At 32.1% G+C, this 19,945-nt stretch overlaps 1 protein-coding gene and 2 pseudogenes across 1 annotated transcript; 2 read left to right on the top strand and 1 right to left on the bottom strand.

Moving 5' to 3' along the window:
- Positions 1-1,703: 1,703 nt before the first annotated feature.
- On the top strand, positions 1,704-7,945 carry LOC107943822 (ubiquitin-conjugating enzyme E2 35-like; annotated as a pseudogene).
- An 80-nt stretch (positions 7,946-8,025) lies between these two features.
- Positions 8,026-9,334, top strand: LOC107908033 (alanine aminotransferase 2, mitochondrial-like; annotated as a pseudogene).
- A 1,541-nt stretch (positions 9,335-10,875) lies between these two features.
- LOC107914434 (zinc finger protein 2) lies at positions 10,876-14,017 on the bottom strand. The gene is made up of 3 exons (XM_016843353.2): positions 13,766-14,017; positions 13,580-13,648; positions 10,876-11,778 (listed from the first exon to the last, which is right to left on the bottom strand). Exon 3 carries the CDS (start codon positions 11,538-11,540, stop codon positions 11,088-11,090), a length of 453 nt encoding a protein of 150 aa, XP_016698842.2. The 5' UTR covers positions 11,541-11,778; positions 13,580-13,648; positions 13,766-14,017; the 3' UTR covers positions 10,876-11,087.
- Between the last annotated feature and the right edge of the window lie 5,928 nt (positions 14,018-19,945).

The following is a 19,945-nucleotide window of genomic DNA, read 5'->3' as shown; positions in this document are numbered from 1 at the left end:
GAAGTGCTACCATGAGCTTCTCAGATATGGTAATGTCTGGCGAGATGATTGAAAACAGAATAAGAAGTGGGAAGATAGAAGCGGGGGAAAGCGTCAAAAGATCAACCCCAAAGAACAAGGAAAATGAAGTGAATAACCTGAGCATGTATAATAAAGGGCATTCCAAATCAGTCACTGTAAGCCAGAACCACTAGCTATCAAGTCCCTTCAAGGCAAGAATCCAACTCAAAGCCAAACACAGAAAGACTCCAGCTCACACCAATCCCGATGACATATAGAGAGTTGTATCAGAATCTATTTGATTCGCATGTGGTATCTCCGTTCTACTCAGAACCGTGTAACCTCCATTCCTGAAATGGTATGATGAAAATGCCCAATGCTAATATCACGCGGGAATAACAAGAAACTGAATTGAAAACTTCACTACATTTAAAAAGCTAGTTGTTAGGTTTATCAAGATGGGCATCGTGAAGTTTAACGATCCATCAGGACCTAATGTGGCAGGAAATCCATTACTCCGTTATCTAGACCCAAGGGTAAACGCGATAATTGAGAATGGAGGAAATACAACCAAAACCAATGTTGCAGAAGTAAAAACCCCACTGAAATGAGTTTTGAAACAAATGATAGACATAGGGTTAATCATTCAGAATTCGGAGGAGATACCAAAAGAGATGAGGAGCTACTGTGAGTTCCACGCTAAAGAAGGCCATGAAATCCAATAGTGTGCTAAATTCAAAGATTTGGTGTAGAGCCTAATGGATAATAAAGAGTTGGAATTCCTTGAAGAAGTCAAAGGCTCGGAAGGAGTGTTGAGGAATTTAAGCGTTAACTCCTTATCCAAAAAGGGAGTCGGGGAAGAGAATTTATCAGGCATTTGCCCTTACACACCTGGGAGTGTTTTGAACAATGGGACTGTGGAAGAGATCCCTGAATTTTTTAGACCTAATTCGGAGTAATGTCTAAAACATGCTTATTGCTCTAAGCTTAGGAGCAATAAGAATCCTTTTGTGAGATGGGCTTATGTCTAACATCTTTATTTCAATAAAATGTATCTTTCAAATATTCTTTTATTGTTTCCATTTCATTCATAATCATACTATACAGATAAATATTCTTCAATTCTTTTGTTCTTTGAATCTTCCTTCGCCCCCATACCAGGTCTCTAGATATCAATGATATGAGCGACACTGTTATTGACTCAGAACCTCTTTTCGAGCAAGATATGTGTCTAGAGGAACCACAGGACTTTAAAGATGACTGAGACTGTAACTTATCTCTTGATTTGTTAAAGATGGTAGAACAAGATGAGAAATAGATCCTATCTTACAAAGAATCAATGGAATCCATGACCTTTCTTTATTAGGGCATGGAAGTCATTGGGCCGACCTTGCCAAAAGCTTCTGGCGGTCATCGATTCATCTTTGTGGTCATTGATTACTTCACTAAGTGGGTGGAAGCTGCTTCATATGCCAATGTCACAAAGTCGAAAGTTAGTAAATTCTTGAAAGAAAAAGAAATCATGTCGGTATGGAATGCCAAAAAGTATCATATTTGACAAATGCACTAAATTTGAACTACGACACAATATCAGAAGTTTGCAATTTATTCAAGATTAACATCATATCGCCCCAAAATGAACAATGTAGTGGAGGCAAAAAAAAAGCCTTTACTAGGGCAACGCTTTTCTCATTAGTTCATGGATGGAGGCAGTTTTGCCCATTGAAGTCGAGATTCCTTCTCTCCGAGTTTTATCAGAGTTGAAGTTGGATGAAGTAAAAGGGATCCAATCCCGATATGATCAGTTGAAGTTGATCGAAGAAAAGAGGCTAAGGGCTATCCTCATGGTCAAATGTACCAAAAACAAATTATGCAAGCTCACCAAAAAGGTTCACCTTATAGAATTCCAAGAGGGGAACCTGATATCGAAGAAGATCCTTCCCCTACAAAAAGACTTCAGAAGAAAGTGAATGCCAAACTGGGAAGGACCTTATGTGGATGGCCTTATCTAAAAGGCGTTGATTTTAACCGGGAGGGATAACAAGGACCTGCCTAATCCTATGAGTTCAAATGCTCTAGCACTGCTTCCTAAGAGCAGCGTGTCTACCGATTTCACCATAGCGGCTTGCTCGAAATCATAATAACCCCTTTTTTAGTCAATCATCGAGATTGAAGGTGAAGGGGTTAATTCAATGTAAAATGTCAAATTTCTTAGGAAGCATTTAATTTTTATTGATAAATAACAACTCGTTGAAATAGAAATTTGAAGGTTCAAAAGGAATCTTTAGTATTCATTGTATAATTTTATTTATTTAATTATCCTTTCTATTTAATTAGATCGTCAATAGAGATTTTTTAGTTTATGTTTTCAACGCCTTGAGACCAAAGGGTTTTGAGTTGAAAACCCAGGAATGGGAAATTCAATTTTTTGATCAAAGGTGGGGCATGTGGTAGTCTTGTCCTCTCTAAATTAATAAAAAGGAGGGATGCTACATCTTGGGGCATCAACAAAGTCTTCTAGGACTTCTAAACACGTATTAAGTTCAAAGGGTCCCCGAGAAGTTTTGTGCAGAGAAGCTCATGCTACGATATTTGGGGTGCCTATTTTCATCTTATTCATTTCGTATCTTAGCAAAATTTACTATCTTGATTAATTTATTCATTTTGAGCTTTGCTCTCAATAAAATTTCATCTTTTCCATTGTGATAATATTTTTCAAGTATTTTTCATTGAAATAATGATTAATGGACTGATAATATTCAAACAAAAGAAGTTCTGCGTATTACTCTGAAAGCTTCTAAATAATACTAGGACCTGAAACAAGACTATTATTTAGAACTAACCAGACTAAGGGTTGGAAAAATTTGAGAAAGAATAGTCTAAATTATGGCTATTTCTTCGGGTTTTCTGTCAAAAATACTAGTTGAACAAGAAGGCAGGGTAATGTGTCAGTGATAGAACCTCGATGAACAACGAGCAATATTAACCTAAGCATTAAAAGAGGATCATTCTTGGAAAATGACAATCTGCATGCATGCAAATATCATTCATACACACCTAGTTAGGAGCATTTGATTCATTCCGATTATGACATCCTAATCACTAGGCATAAATAGGTCCATGAAATGGATTCTACAGGTCATGTTCCCTAGAGAACAGATCGGCGAAACCACAGATCCTATATCCTTGAAGTTGCAATAGGATGGATTGAAGTCATTATGGCGAATCTTATCTCTAGCGAAACAGACTAAAGACGGCAAATCTTATTTCCCTAGCGTTGCAGTGGAATAGATTAAAGCTACAAATTATGGCGAATCTTATCTTTCTGAAGTTGCAGTGGAGCAGATTGAAGCCACCAACCTTATCTACCTAAAGTTGCAGTGGAGTAGACTGAAGACAGCGAATCTTATTTCCCTGCCATTGTAGTGGAACAGATTAAAGCTACAAATTATGGCTAATCTTATCTTCTTGAAGTTGCAATGGAGCAGATTGAAGCCACTAGCCTTATCTCCTTGAAGTTGCCGCGAAGCAGATTGAAGACAGTGAATCTTATTTCCCTAGCGTTGTAGCAGAACAGATTAAAGCTACAAATTGAAGCCACCAGCCTTATCTCCCTGAAGTTGCAGCGGAGCAGACTGAAGACTGTGAATCTTATTTCCCTGGCGTTACAGTGGAACTGATTAATGCAACAAATTATAATAGATCTTATCTTCCTGAAGTTGCAGTGAAACTGATTAAAGCAAAAAATTATGACAGATCTTATCTTTCTAAAGTTGCAGTGGAGCAGATTGAAGCCACCAGTCTTATCTCCCTAAAGTTGTAGCAGAGTAGACTGAAGACAGAGAATCTTATTTCCCTGGCATTGCAGTGGAACAGATTAAAGCTACAAATTATGGCGGATCTTATCCTTCTGAAGTCGCAGTGGAGCAGATTGAAGCCACCAATCCTATCTCCCTGATGTTTTAGTGGAGCGGATTAAAACGACAAATCCTATACCTTTGAAGTTACAGTAGGTCGGATCAAATTTGCCAAAGCCAAATTTTATCTCCCTGAAGTTTTAGAGGAGCAGATTGAAGTCACAAGTCTTACCTCCCTGAAGTTACAGTGGAGTGGATCGAAGCACTAATTCCTATACCCCTGAAGATGTAGTGGGATAGAATAAGGCTACTTGAAGAAAAGAAGCACCAAAAAGTTGAGATTCGGCACGACCAGGAAAAATTGGCCCTTTTAAAGTCTTTGCTCCATTCTTGTTACATGAAAATGAGCAAAGAGGGGCACCTGTAATAGGCCATTTTTTCCTGGGCCCAACAAAAAAAACCAAATAAATAAATAAACAAATAGTCCCACTCCATTTACGACAGGCCCAAACAGCCCAAACCCAAAATAAAAAAACCCTAGGTGGCCCGATAAGCCCAAAAACTTAAACAATGTCAGAAAACCGTACCCTCCCTAACCGTCTTCAGCCGCTAGCCTCCTCACACGCGCCACCACCACCGCACGCCATCACACACTCATCTAACACCTGCAAAAATTGAATGTAACAACAGGAAAGGCACGCCAAGTAGTAAAAACAACAAACAAAAAGACAAAAAAATAGAAAACAAACAGTTTGTAATGGTCTATAAAAACAACTATAGGCATTTTGTATTTTCTTCTTCTTCTACGAATATACAATAAAAAATTTTAAAAAAAAACAGAATTAAGGTTAAAAGGTGTTTGCTCTTTTTTCTTTTCTGGTTTTTTCGTTTTCTGTTTATTCTTTTTATTATTTACTTTTTAAAATCTATTTTAATGAAAGAAACATAGAGTAAAAAGAAAAAAAACTTACCTGTTGTTCATTTTCTACCTTCGGGAGCCGAAAGGTCTTTTTGATTTATCTCAAATTTTAGTGGGTTTTTAGGCATTTCAACCCCAAATCGGGGTTCTACACGAAAACGGAACAAAAAAGGTGGTTTTTTGAGTTTTCTGGCCACCGTGCACGGCGGCGCCACGGTGGCAAAGGCCGGAGCCATGGCCAAAGGGGGGTGCTGAGAGAGAGGGGAGAGAGTGTTTTCGAAATTTTTTTTGGAAAAGGAGGAAATAAATTTTTTGGAAGTTTTTTTAACTTATATAGGATGCTAAAACGGCGCAATTTTGGAGGGGTTTAGAAAGCCCCAAAACAATGTCGTTTTAAGGCTAAACTGAACGAAACCGACCCACAAGGCTAGGATCCGCGTGTTTTCTAGCGCATGGATTATTTACGCGCATGGTCCCTCCGCTTTTGCGACGCATTGCAATTTGGTCCTTGTTTGTTTTTTTTCCTTAAATCTCGTCGCATAATTTTATGATTGCTTCACTTTGGTCCATATTGAAATGTTGCGCATGGTCCCTCATTCTTTGCGCCCGTCACATTTTGGTGCAATTTTGTCTAGTTATTTATTTCAATTTAGGCTCTTAATTCTGTTTTAATTCTGATTTAGTCTCATGTTCAATTAATATCAACCCTTTATAATTATATTTTTGTTCATATATCCATTTCTTTTTTCTTTTTTTTTTTACTCTTTTCATATTTTAAAATTCATATTAGACTCTCTTTTTTTCACATTTTGCTAATGTTGCTAGTATTATTTTTATTTTTAATTTTATCATTATTATTATTCCTTGATTTTTTTATGTTAATATTAAAGTAGTAATTGTATAATTATTGTCACCATCATTATGAATTGTTTTTATTGCCATGTTCATATTATTGTCATTAACTAACATGTCATTTTATTTTTAGTATATCATTATTCTATTTTCATACACTAGCATTTTATTTTATTTCATTATAATCATATCTTGAATAGACACATTTATTCATTGTTGTACTTCAAACAAAATAAATATGCCTCGTTCAAAGTATTGTACTCGCTATTATTCAAAAAAAAAGGAAAATTTTTAAAATAAGACAATGTTCTGTAATTGGAAATTTGAAAAGGTCATTCCCTAACTTACGGGGTTTCGAGTTTCTCACTAATTCCAAATAGCCGAATGTTTTTCTAGCATGAAATTTTAATCAAAATATTCTCGAGAATAAAAAAAATCTTGTTCTAACTTACAGAGTATGATTTCTTTTTAAAACTGGGATAATTGAATACCTTTCAAAATAAATAACTTTTCTGGTGTTTATTCTCGTTTCGAGATTTTAAGACATTGTGTCCTAACTTACGGGACATAATTCTTTTTCCCGATTAACGTGAAAGATGTCATTCTCTAAAAAAAATTCAATTTTCAATATTTTAACAAAGGATCATTTTTTTAATCTCTTTAAGATTTTCAATTTTCGACACTAAGACACTAATTAATCAACTAGGTACCAATTTTGGGTGTATCGAGGGTGCTAATCCTTCCTCGTACGTAATCGACTCCCAAACCTATTTTCTCGAATTTCGTAGACCAAAATCATTGTTTTAGTAAATCAAAATATCTTATTAAAACAATTACACTATGTTTGGTTGGGTGTATTGGCATAGCCAATACACCCCTAATCGGTGGGCCCCACTTATTACGCCTCTAATCCGTTGTTTGGTTCAATGTATTGTTATTATGGGGCTAAACCATTACTGACCTAATCGGTGAAATCCACCGATTTCTAATCCCTTCCTTGAGCTCAGTTTAGGCGCTGCTTCAGTTTTGGTCCCTGTTTTACGCTCCCCATTCCCGCTTCTGTTTTACCCAAAATCCACGTCTTCTGTTTCTTCCTTCTAGCTTTCTTCTCCACTCTCACCGCCTCTTCTCCTTCTCTTTTTTACCTCTCTTTTTTATATAGGTTTTTCTCACGTGTGGTGGGCATGGCATGGCACTGGTATTTTATTATCTCTCTCCATTTCTAGATTCCCAAAACCCTCATACTTTTTTATTTTTCCTTCCCATCGATCTCGCCAATAGCCAACACTAATCTCCCTCGAAAAATCATTAAGGTTTCTCTTTCGATCTCACTCTCATCCTTCTCGGTTTCCTCATTGGAACCCTCAGAAAATCTTCCTCTTTTTTTAAAAAAAATAGTGTGTTCTTTTTTTTTTGTGTTTCTAGAGTTTGATTTGTAGCTGAATTGTTTTGGGGTTTTAATGAATCAGAAGCTTCAGTAAATTGTTTTTAGTCTTCTTAGTTTGTTTCTGTGAATTGTGCCAATGTTTCATGCTTAATTTTTGTTTCTTTATCTTTGATCTAAATAGGAAACTCAGCGTCTCCTCAGTGAACCGGGTAAATACTTTGCTTCGTTTTTTGAAATTCTTGTTGAATATTGTTTGCTATAGGTTTTTTTTTTTGGTTTAAATGTTATGGGCTGAAAAATGTTTAATTTGATTGTTTTTCCATTAAATACAGCGCCTGGAATTAGTGCCTCACCATCAGAGGATTATATGTGATATTTCAATGTGATGATCCTTGGTCCAACACAATCTCCATATGAAGGTAGTTGATTTTTTTAATCTGACGGGTTGCGCTTTTTCTTTGTGTTAGAAATGTAAAATTTTAGCAGTTATTGTATAATAGTTAGGTCTCAACTGATTGAATATATAAAGATTGACACCATTGCCAATTTTTAGTCATTGAGAAAATGGTTATGCTGTGTTTATTTTACTTCATCTCTATCTTTTAATGAGAAAGAAGGGGCCCTTGTTTTCAATGTTGAGTGTTGAAATATAAGTCCAATTAGCATGGTTTTAAGTCTTATGATGTGGTTAGTCTGGTTTTTGGAAGTTGTTTCTGGTAATATCTCATCACTTTTTTTGTCATTCTGCATTTATGTATAGGATATGATGCATTTTCTTGTTTGGTTATTTGTTTAGGAGGGGTTTTCAAGTTGGAACTATTTTTGCCTGAAGAATATCCCATGGCTGCTCCTAAGGTAGTCAGCATTGAGTTATTCTTAATGTTTAGCAGGATCTTCATGTTTTGGCATCTGTTGGGGTATGCTTATTGATTTCCCTTGATATATGATATTGATTGACTTTACATTGGGTTTTATTATGAATTAGGGATACACTAGTTTACATGTAGAGAATGCTGTCTTTGCTTTGTGTGACTGTTTTATCTGTCACGTTTTTACTGTTAATGCATCTAGTTTCCAAGCATATAATAACTTAAAGCATTATTTAGTATTTAGTTATTTGTAAGCTGTCTTTAATTATCTGTTAGTGAAGTAAGTACTCACTTTTTGCTTCATTGACCAAGCTTTAACTGACGTATATCAAGTTGTGTTATGTTTCTTGAGGATTACTTCTTAGCTATCTTTCCCGGTAGAACTTGTTAAATGATTGGCAATAGAGATTTTCTTTAACCGTCCAACCATTTTTTGATCGGCCAGTTGTTGTAATTACAACTTTCTTTTGGATTTTATAGGTTCCCTACTATCTTGATGAAGCTACAGGATGGGGTTTGGAAGTATCTGAGCTTAAGAAACTACTGCAGGAAGCCAAGTCTAATGGCAGCACTGTTAGGGCCTTGGTTGTAATAAATCCAGGCAACCCAACAGGACAGGTATCAATGAAATGCTTTCAGAAAAGTATATTATAAATGAAAAAGGTTCCTGCAATTTCATTTTTCTCATTTTGATTGCAGGTTCTTGCTGAGGAAAACCAGAAGGCAATCGTGGAGTTCTGCAAAGAAGAAGGTCTTGTTTTGCTAGCAGATGAGGTAGGTTGATTTGCATATGTTCTTGCTTTACCATTCGTTAACAATGACTTCGCTTTCCCAAGGGCAAGTTTGCACTGACCTTGATAACCACCTTGGTTTCACAGGTTTACCAGGAGAATGTTTATGTTCCTGAAAAAAAATTCCACTCTTTTAAGAAGGTTGCCTGATTTATGGGTTACGGCGAGAAGGATATACACTTGGTATCTTTTCAGTCGGTCTCGAAAGGTAACATTGGTTTATCTTATTTCTATTATTTCATTTACGGAATGTGAATGAGCTTATACAAAGTTTGGAATTTTGACACAGAATATAAACTCTTTTACTGTCTCTAGGGTATTATGGAGAGTGTGGAAAAAGGGGAGGTTACATGGAGGTTACTGGGTTTGGTGCTGATGTGAGGGAGCGTATATACAAATTAGCATCTGTGAATCTGTGTTCTAACATCACTGGTCAAATTCTTGCTAGTCTTGTTATGAGTCCACCTAAGGTTATATCTTTTGCCATTTAAAGCCAGTTATCTATTTGTATTCAAATGACATTGGATGTATGACATAGGACTAAATAGATTTTGAGCTTTGACAAGCTGCTTATAAGCATTGTTTCTTATAGAAGAAACACATTATTGGAGAAAGCTTTTGAATCTCCCAACTATTGGATTTGGGTTTCTTTTTGACAATTTGTTTATTGTGCTTTTGTTTAGATGATGAGAAAGGAAAGTCAAGAATTATATTTACTCGTGAAGATATTTGTAATTTAAAAAAATAAAAATTCAATATAAATTTAAAATAAGAGTTTAACTAAAATATAAGATTTAGTGGCAAAAATTAATAAAATTTAAATTTTAGTAGTAAAATTCAATAACATGAAAATTAAGTTACAAATTTACTCATATTTTTTTAAAAAAATAACGAAAAATATAAATAAAAATAAAGTACAGTGACAAATTTCAATATTTATCTATAGTATGATGATAAATTCGCACTTTAATATTTTTTAAGAAAACAATATTTGAATTTTTTAGAATGGTACAGTAAAAAAAATTTAATAGTTTTTTAAAACATAATTATTGTGCCAGCTATTTTAAAATTTTTACGAAACACAATTTTTAACATTTTTAGATAATTTGGTAAGAAATTAACAGTATTCCAATTATTAAATAATATGGTAATTTAAAATAATTTTAGTACAAGATCATATATATCTAATATAAATTAATCGTCATTAATTTGAATTTATATTAAATAAGTAATTGAAATTATATATTTTATTAAATTATATTTAATAATAATTATGTTAAATTATATTTCATAGTATTATAGATTATGATTTTAGAAAATTCATATAAGAATATTTAATATTAAGAATTTTATTAAATTATATATTTTTATTAAATTATATTTAATAATTATGTTAAATTATATTTTATAGTATTATATATTATGATTTTAGAAAACTCATATAAGAATATTTAATATTAAGAATTTTATTAAATCATATATTTTAATTAAAATATATTTAATATTAATTATTTCAAATTATATTTTATAGTATCATATATTATGATTTGAGTAAATTCATATAAGAATATTGATTATTAAGAATTTTATTAAATTATATATTTTAATTAAAATATATTTAATAATAATTATGTTAAAGTATGATTAAATTATTTATTACTGATATTAATAATCTTATTAAAATTTAATAACAGTAACAATAATCATTTATCTAAACAAATTTCTGCTAAGGGTATTCTAGTCATTTTAGTTTTTTCCCTTATGCTATTACATCTCCATTCCATTCAACCAAACACTAGAATACTATTACGCCTCTATTCCATTACATTCAACCAAACAATTGATTTGCTATTACGCCTCTATTCCATTATGTCTCTATTCCATTACACCTCTAATCCAATACAGCGAACCAAACGTGCCCTAAACAAGATCTCGGTCACCTCTAATTCGATCACACCTCATAAAAAAGGATTGGTGGCGACTCCATTTTCGTTTTTAAATAAAAGTCGACCCTTTTACTAAAAAAAAAAGTTTCGACAACCATCTTTAGGTTAATTGAGTTTAAATTTGAACTTGTATGATTCAATAATAAATTGATCTCTAAACAAGATCTCGGTCACATAGTATAAAACCAAATTGCATTAACAATTGTGGCTTCAATTGTTTCCTTGTTCACTTTTTATTGCAACGATTCATAATCCAAACGTTTTCTCACCATATATATATATGTGTATATCAAAGGCACAAAAGAAAAATTAGCCTCAAAATTATTTTCTAATAAAATGTTCACATGCATGCCTCAGACTTTCTTTTTTTTTCTATTAAGAATAATTTGGCATTTCAAACATATAAGCGAATAATAAGAATAACATGAAACTACAAATTCAAATGAATAAGAGTGCAACTTCAATTTCAAAGCCTTAAGGATAAGTCAAGCTGACTAAACTCATCTTCAACATTCTCATTTCTGTATCCCATGGAGCCGTAGTTTACGTCTGTTCTTCCATAGCTCATTTCTCCAGCAAATCTGCCAGCTCGACCATGTTGTTCAAACGTGGCTATTGGTGACTGCATACTTTGGTCATGGCTCGAACCCCTGATACTGGATCCCCCATGTGCCCTGACAATTGAGCTTAGCTCTCTGCTTTTCTTGGCAAGAGTCCTTTCTAGTTTGTGGGCATTTTGGTGGCCTCCAAGTGTTTGTGAGCTATAGAACTTTCGTTTGCAATAGTTACAAGAGAAAATTCGAGGAGCAGCTGGAATGTGGGGCGACGAGGAAGACGATGATGGTTCAAGGACAAGCTCTAGGTTGGGTTGATTGTTGGATAGGCTTAAACGAAGAGAATTATTAGGCTGATAATCCATATCAAGCTATAATAAAGGGAATTAAGGAGACGAGTTTACTTATTTGATACAGAAAATGATAATGATGATTCAATAAAAGGTAGGCGGAAGATCAAGAGAAGCTAATAGCTTAAAGCAAAGCCACAGAATGGAAGAGTTTATAGGCAAATCAAAGTAGCCTGTGGAAGATAGAAGGGGAGATAGTGTACATCAAGGTTAAGAAAAGCATTAAATTATGAGGTGCAAAGGTTCACTGTTCCTGCAACCACAAATAGTAAGAAGAGTAAAAAAGGAGATGGCCTATGGAGAGAGAGAGAGACAGTTATGTGCAAAGATCAGAGGGGAATCAAAGGGTTGTCGCCTTTATTAATGGCAGCATTTCAATCCTTTGTCGGTTCAAGCAAATAAATTTCAGGTTATTTTACCTCTATACTCACTAACAAATAGGATATTAGAAAAATAGATATATAAAAATATGTATTCAAAGCAGTTAAAGTTTTATTATAATGATTTATGCTTGAAAGTTTTGTGTATAATATAGTGATCTAGTCATTGGTCCAATCAACATGCGTAATCGGTAATCAGATCCAGATGATGCATTAATCAGCTTTCCAAGAAAGGTATTAATTATAAACAAGATAAACTGCCTTGACTGCACTAAACATGCAACATGATAACAGACCGGTTTGACATTTTGCCCAACGATTATCCTATATGGTGCACTGAACAACCGTACAAGATTACACATAGTCCCACTACAGTGAACCCACTGCTGTTAATTGGTACAATTCTTTGATCAATTAATGTTGCTCTACATATAGAAAATGCCTTAATGTTCATACGACTGACACCAAAATCCACTCAACTTCCGGACAATCAGATCAGTTCTGCCCTTGCCTCATGAAATAATCCCATAAAATAATACTTTTGCATATTCATATGTATGAAGAAATCATTTAATTCATATTGATGGGAGAAAGAGTTGTAATCTCTTTGGGAGAGTGATGAAGCTACAGAAAGATATGACAAGAAACGTAGACGTTTTCAATTATTATGTTCATGGTACAATATTTTCCTATTCATAGTCCAAGGTAACATCATTCAGAACCAGAATCAGAAAGGCATAAAAACGGTTTTGGGAATTTTATGGAGCAGATCTAGGGTTTTTAATCGTCCATAATGCCTTTGTTAGGGACCCCACAGTTTTATTATTTTCCTGCATGTATGCCACCATGGTTTTTGGTACTACTCGTTTACCTTACATGACATCTTGCTCGAATTATATCAATCTCTCTCACACTCTTATCAGTCTCTCTTTAATTTTTTTGAGATAACTTGAACTGAGACAAGCACATGGGGTATGGGATTTAAAACTGTAGAAAAGCAGACAAATCATCCACTATGTTGTGCTTTTAAAACTAAGCTCCCAATAAAAAAAACTATGCCTAGAATTATTTTATAAAACATATTATTTGTTAGACCATAATTGTGGGATCATAATCTAGCAGGTCGGCTATGATTGCGGTGAGCTTTGTCCATTAATCAAAGACACAAACACCAAACCAAGAAGACTACATACTCGTCCTCACCAATATCGTTAGTCACCTAGTCATAGAGATTCCCAAGCTCTAGGAACATTAATTCCCTTGCTAAAACATATTATTATTAATTATATTGTGAAATGAATCAGCAGCTAAATTCCATGTGTTCCTTTGTACTTTAACAACCCACAAGACATGGAATCATGAACTTCAACCCCCCCCCCTTTGATACCTAAATATTTTCTTGTATTAATGACTCTTCCTTGTTCTTTCTCTAAGTCAGTTAATTGGACCTGACATGTTTTTTAATTAAGATAATGATATTTTTATTGCCTATACTCTCACATTTACATTATTAAATTCACTCAATAATTAGTAGACGACCGCTAATTTGACAGTAAGATAGGAAAGAAGAGAGGAATGAATTTATATCCATACCCTTTCATTGATTAATCTAAAAGAAAACAAACAAAATAGCACTTGCTCATTTCAAGCAACTGAGAGAGAAGAGAGACTCACATGGGAAAATGCGAGGTTTTAGTTGAAAGCAGTGATGAAAGACGATATAGGAGGCATCCCTGGTTTTTCCTACAGGAAAAAGGATAAAATATATTGATTAATGGGAAATGATCCTATGGAAAAACTGAGACAGAAATGATCGTGGTGGACATGTTTGTATTTTGAAAGGTTATGGAAGGAACTCACCATGAAGATTCCTGCTTCTCTTTTATGCCAACACGTGGACAATGAGTTCCACAGTTTTTTAAAAGCAATCACCGAGATTGGCACCAATTCCCAATCTCAATCTTGTAATAAAATACATGTACACCAATCATTAAATATGGAATGACTAACACTAATATCTCCCACCCTATTTTAATGTTATATGGATGTGGGGAAAGCTTCTATGTGCCACAAAGAGATATATATCATCTGAACCTCATCTTCAACTGACTGTGTGACTGCTGTTGAAGCATAGCATTTTGTAAATTTCTTTTTCATTCGAACTTATACTTTATAGATTTTAGTGCGGGTTGGCTGCCATGAGTTTTTGTTTGATGCTAAGCTAGGATGAGCTTTGAGATAGGGTCACGTTTGAAAGCCACTTTCTCCGCGCACTTTCTGCACTTTTTGGGTGTTTTCTCTTTCCATTTTGGATTCATTATAATACTTACTTTGTTTGGCAGCAACAATATATGGCTTGTTTGGTTCCAATGGAATTCCCTCATTATTTGTTATTACTAGTTGGATTCAATATATGGCTTAGTGTTGGGTTATTATTTATTTGTATTGAATTATAGGCTAAAAATTTAAATGTTAGAATATACTCTAAATTTCTATATACTATGTACACTTGAAATTTAATCTACGTACATCTATTTTTAGAAAGTTAAATTCTCTACTTTTCAGATTTAAAAATTTAAAATTCTTTTATTAAATTTTATTATGTGACATTTTGAATTTTAAAAAATACATATTTACTTGATAGTTATGTAACAATAAAAATAATGTTGAAAATACATATTATGATTTTTTCTTTAAAACAAAAATTCAAGCTTGTTAGGGTAAAAGAATGAGGCATGTATGGATAGGTTGAAATTCATTAAATTAATTTCACCAAAATTGTCAATTTATAAGTCTACTTGTAACGCATTTTTAGATAGGATCTAGATACTTGTAACGCATTTTTAGATAGGATCTAGGTATTATGGGTTGAGATAACTTATAAACGATGAGCGATCATTCTCTTAGCTTCAAAACACATTTTAAATAATTTAATTTCAACTTTTGGAACTCAAGATATGGTCATTTTAGTAAAGACTGTACAAACAAAAAATTTTAAATGTGATTACTTCATGAATGATGAGTTTTTGAGTTTGGATAAGCTTTTAAATTATATTGGGTTCAATTATAAAACTTAATTCTGATTAAATATATAAGCCCAACAATGTTTTCATTAACTCTAATATTTTTTCTATTTATTTGTTTCAGATTTTTTTAAGATCTTAGATTAATGAGTGTTTGACTAGGCTTAAAGAGGTTTATGTTATTTACTTTGCAAGATAGTTGACTAAGGGCCCCTTTGGATAGACGGTGCATTTATCTAGGGTTAATGTAAAAACAATGGTGGCAGTGAGATTAGATAATATAGTGATACTGTAGCATGAGAAAAAAATAAAGCTAAAAACACACCGCACTGGAGGTAAACGTCTATCCAAAGGGACACTAAGTCTTAAGAGATTTAGTAATTATTTAGGGTTCAAGTAAGATTTGTATTTTCCTTGATTTTTTTATTAATAAAAGACTCCAAGGGAGATTCATCGTAACTTTAGCTTGCATAATTCAGGTCAATTGGGAAAGTTAAAGATCAATATAGATTTTTGCTAGTACAAATTCACCAAAAAACGACTAGACTATTCCATCCAACTATTTACCATCAACATCATTCTATTTTTTTTCTCATCAAAGTATATTAATGTTAAAGAGGAAGCATTACATAGTTTGAAGGATTCCTTGAAACCATATAAAGAAAAGAAAATCCCTATCAACACCGCATTTAGCCAAAGAGTTAGCAAACCCATTGGCTTCTCTAAGCACATTGATAAATTCAACATCTTTGATAATAGCAATATAGTAATCAATAGCAGCAAAAACATCCCACAAACGCTAAGGTCGAAGCTCCTTCTTTGTCACCCACGATACAACCGGAATTGAGTCGGACTCAACCAGCAATTTCTTCGCATGAAACCAAGGATATGAAGCGAACAGTTCCAGTCCCAATTGGATAGCTCTAATTGAGGTTATCATTTTGATTGAAATGATTAATAATATTAATTATTTAGGTTTATTAATAACATTAAAAAAGTATAGAGATTAAATTATACCAAAAATTAAAGTATATAGATTATATGAAAGTTGCAGCAGAGTCTAGGAGTCAAAATTAAAATTTGACTATCGTCTTGTAATAGTTAAAAAAAAACTAAATGCAAACCTAAAAATATGGGAAGCTAAGTGTTAGTCTTTTAAGATTCTTAAGGCATTCAAAATATATCTAGTCATGTAGTATTTTAGTAAAAAAAAGATAATCATATTAACTATCTCGACTAATTAATAACATTATAAAAATATAAAGACCAAATTATGTTAAAAATTAAAGTATAGGAATTAAATATCAAATTTAGACAGAATAGAGAAACTGGAAATTAAATATCAAATTTAGACAGAATAGAGAAACTGGAACTAAAAAAAAACGCAACCGTTGTAGGTGTCAATAAAATGGACCTTCCTTTAATATCATATATATATATTACAAGGTCTTTAAGTTTAATGTATTAAAAGACTATATAAATTTGACATGTGGCAAGAATTGAAAGAAAACATTTGTGGAGGAAAAAAATTACAATATAAACCCCTCTGTTATAAAATAAATAGACAGAGAGTAAAGAATAAAAAAATGATAGAGCAAAAGAGAGAGCATTTTATAGATCAATCAGAATATTTACAAAACTTTTCCAAAGTCAATAAGAAGTATAAATGAATTAGAGATCTACTTCTAATGATTATTAGAATTTTAAAGTACATCAAAACTTATATTGATATTAATAGACATTCACTTAATAAGATATTCATAACACTCCCCATGGATGCCCATTGGTAGATAATGTGCCTTATTAAAACCTCACTAAAATAAAAACCCTGTGGGAAAAAAAAATTCTAGTGAAGGAAAAAGAGTACACATATCTATAATACGCATAATATGTTGCCTTATTAAAAACCTTACCAGGAAAACCCAATGCGACAAAACCTCGGTCAAGGGAAAAAGAGTACAGCACGTATTTACTCCCCCTCATGAAAACATCACATATTTTCTCATATTCTATATATTCAATCTTGAATATTAGTCTTTTAAATGACTATTTGAATGTATTTGCTAAGCATTTATATCACCAATTTGTTGAAAGTCATGAGTAAGGGGAAATTTTGAAAAAATATATTTTGATCTCTTCAAGAGTTTTAACACTAATCGTAACAAATTTTAATTATGATCCCTCTATAAAAATACAAATAGGTATTTTGGATCATTTTATAATCCTCCTTCAACTACTATTTACCACATATGTTCAAATCATTTCAATTCATATAAATGAACAATTTCTCGAGAATTCCAATATGCTTCTAGCATTTTAAATCATTCAGGGATTTTAATATAAACTTTACTAAATAGTGATTCATAAAAGGTTGTAACAACAACCATAGACACAAGTTAAATCTTTTACGAACTGTCAGTTTAATAATATATCTAAAGATTATTGCGTTCACCACAAAAGAATATTATATCTTTTCATAATTAATGCCAGGGTTTAGCAAAAAACTTCATATTTTTATTCCACTTTTTCAAAACTACTTCATTTGCACCCTCACTGGCTTTATACCTTTAGATATTTAGACTATTGGTCCAAAAACTCTACAAATTTAATTGTACTTAAGTTGCATCTTTCTATTTTGGTCAATTATTCCATATCTATATTTCTCAATAGATTTATTGAAGATCGTCCTTTTTATTTCATTATTTCAATAATAATATTACATATAAAATTATTTTCGGCCACTTTTATTATTTGGTTCTACATTTTCTCGAATTGACATAACTTATCGAGATCTCTCATTTTCATTATTTTAAAATTTAGTTTTAGGTACTTGAATTTCTTCTGGAGCTTTACTTATTAGTTATGTCTTAGGTCTCTTTCGGAGCACTCGCCTCTATTATATGATCATCTAGAAGAATTTTCATCTTTGGAATCGATCAATCTATTATTTATTCTAATTGATTGTTTTACTGAGAGTTTGATTCAAAATAAAATATTAAATGGTTTATAACACTTGGTTATTCTCATTAAGTTTGTAAATACATCTGATAGTTAACTTGTAATGAGTTATCCTTGTTGAATTTTTGGTTCAAATTACTCTCCCCCTAACTCATTACAAGTTATTATTTCTCTTCACCTAATGTCAGGAAAACTATCGAGTCAAAATAGTAATCACAAATCATGTCATAACTGAATCTCCAACACATTTAAAACATATAATAATACAAGGAAACTTGTAATCAATATATATTATCAACTTTGTTTGAGGATTCACTCATCTTTGTGCATTGTGGTGGAGCAATTGGAACATATACGCACATACAAAAATTCAAAGATGATAAATATTTAGCTCTTGATCAAAAACTAATTGTAATGGGGAGTATTTATAACTTATTGGCTTGATGTGTACAACACGTAAATCAATAAAATCCGATGTTAGAATAGGAAGTTTAGTTCTCATAAGAATTGGTTTAGACATAAATCAAAGGCGCTCAATCAATAATTTCTCTAAACCATTATGCGCATAAATAACAAATTTTTACAAAATATTTTCAAACTCAATCAATAAAAGACTGAAATATAAACTCATCAATATTAGCAAGATGGATTGTCTTAATTTCATGATCGGAAATTAATTATTTAAACAAGTAATCTTGCAAATGACATGTTGCAAGTTGATAACACATACGTAATTATTTTGTAAATGCATATACCAAAATCATATAAAACTAAAACCATCCACATGGTGGATGAATGACCCATATTCAATTTAGAAATGTAAGACATTAAATCTCAACTTTAGCTAGTGAGTTTCTAACAATCAATTTTTATTGAGAACAAGTAACAAATGAGAATTCTTTAAATTAAAGAATCTTCTAGTTCTTTAATGAATGTTCATATGAATTCTCAATTAATTTTCTCGTCATATATGGTTCAAGATTGTCTAACTGGTCAGACCAATTAGTAAATGCATTTGTATCAGTAAACTTTTTGTTTACTTTAACATACGTTTCAATTGTAATAAATTGTAACAAATTGATAAATTTACTATCATTTATTTGACTTTGTATCCACATATAAGTACTATTGGAGATGTCTAAATCAATGTGAAGTCTATAATGTCACTAAGTCAATAAATATAATTTCCAAATAATTATATGCAATATTCGCTTTAGGGAATATGCCAAAATCTTCAAATGCCTCGCTTCGGATGCGAGAAGTCCTGAGTTCGATTCAAAATACTTTTAAAATCCTTTTAATAAGAGTTTTGCATAATCAATTAACTACCAAGAACAACTGTCTAGGTCATGTATAGAAACAAGCCTATACTAAATATACCAATAAACGTCATATCTTAAACATAAAAATATTACATAATGAAAAACTAGAAATTTTTTTTACATAACCATCATCATAAACATGCATGAAATTTAATTCAAAATCCAACCATTCAAGCTCATAGAACTTTTCATTTACAATTGCTCATGTCATTTTTTTAAATAATTAACAAATGGAATAATATAAAATGTATGAACTACTACCTTTAACAATTCTTTCAACTAAATCAAATATGAATAACCATAAAATTCATTGGTTTGTTAACATGAATTTGCATACTAGATATGTTTTAATCAAACATATTATTTAATTATAAAACCTACTATAGCGACATTATAAATTAGTTAATATTCATTTTTATGAACAAATGAGATGCTTAAAACAATATGTAACACATGTAATCAAAACTTAAAAAAGAATACCATCTCAACATATTTAAATCATATATCAAGTTGATTTAATATTTAAAAGCATACCTTTTTTGTTCTATGTTGAGTCTTGACAATAAGAAGTAAGCAAATTAAACTCCAATAATAGAATTTGAATCCAAACAAAATTTATTAATAGCAAACTTTGAGAGTGATTCTTATTTTCCAACTGTACAACAGATACATAACAAATGACTTTTCATATATAAGTTGTCTCTCTTCTTAAAGAGTTCTTCGGAATTTTTGTTCTT

Source organism: Gossypium hirsutum, chromosome D08 (assembly GCF_007990345.1).
Source record: "Gossypium hirsutum isolate 1008001.06 chromosome D08, Gossypium_hirsutum_v2.1, whole genome shotgun sequence".
In the NCBI taxonomy this organism is placed as follows: Eukaryota; Viridiplantae; Streptophyta; class Magnoliopsida; order Malvales; family Malvaceae; genus Gossypium; species Gossypium hirsutum.
The sequence above is the reverse complement of the archived record's forward strand: the minus strand, read 5'-3'. Positions and strand labels throughout refer to the sequence as shown.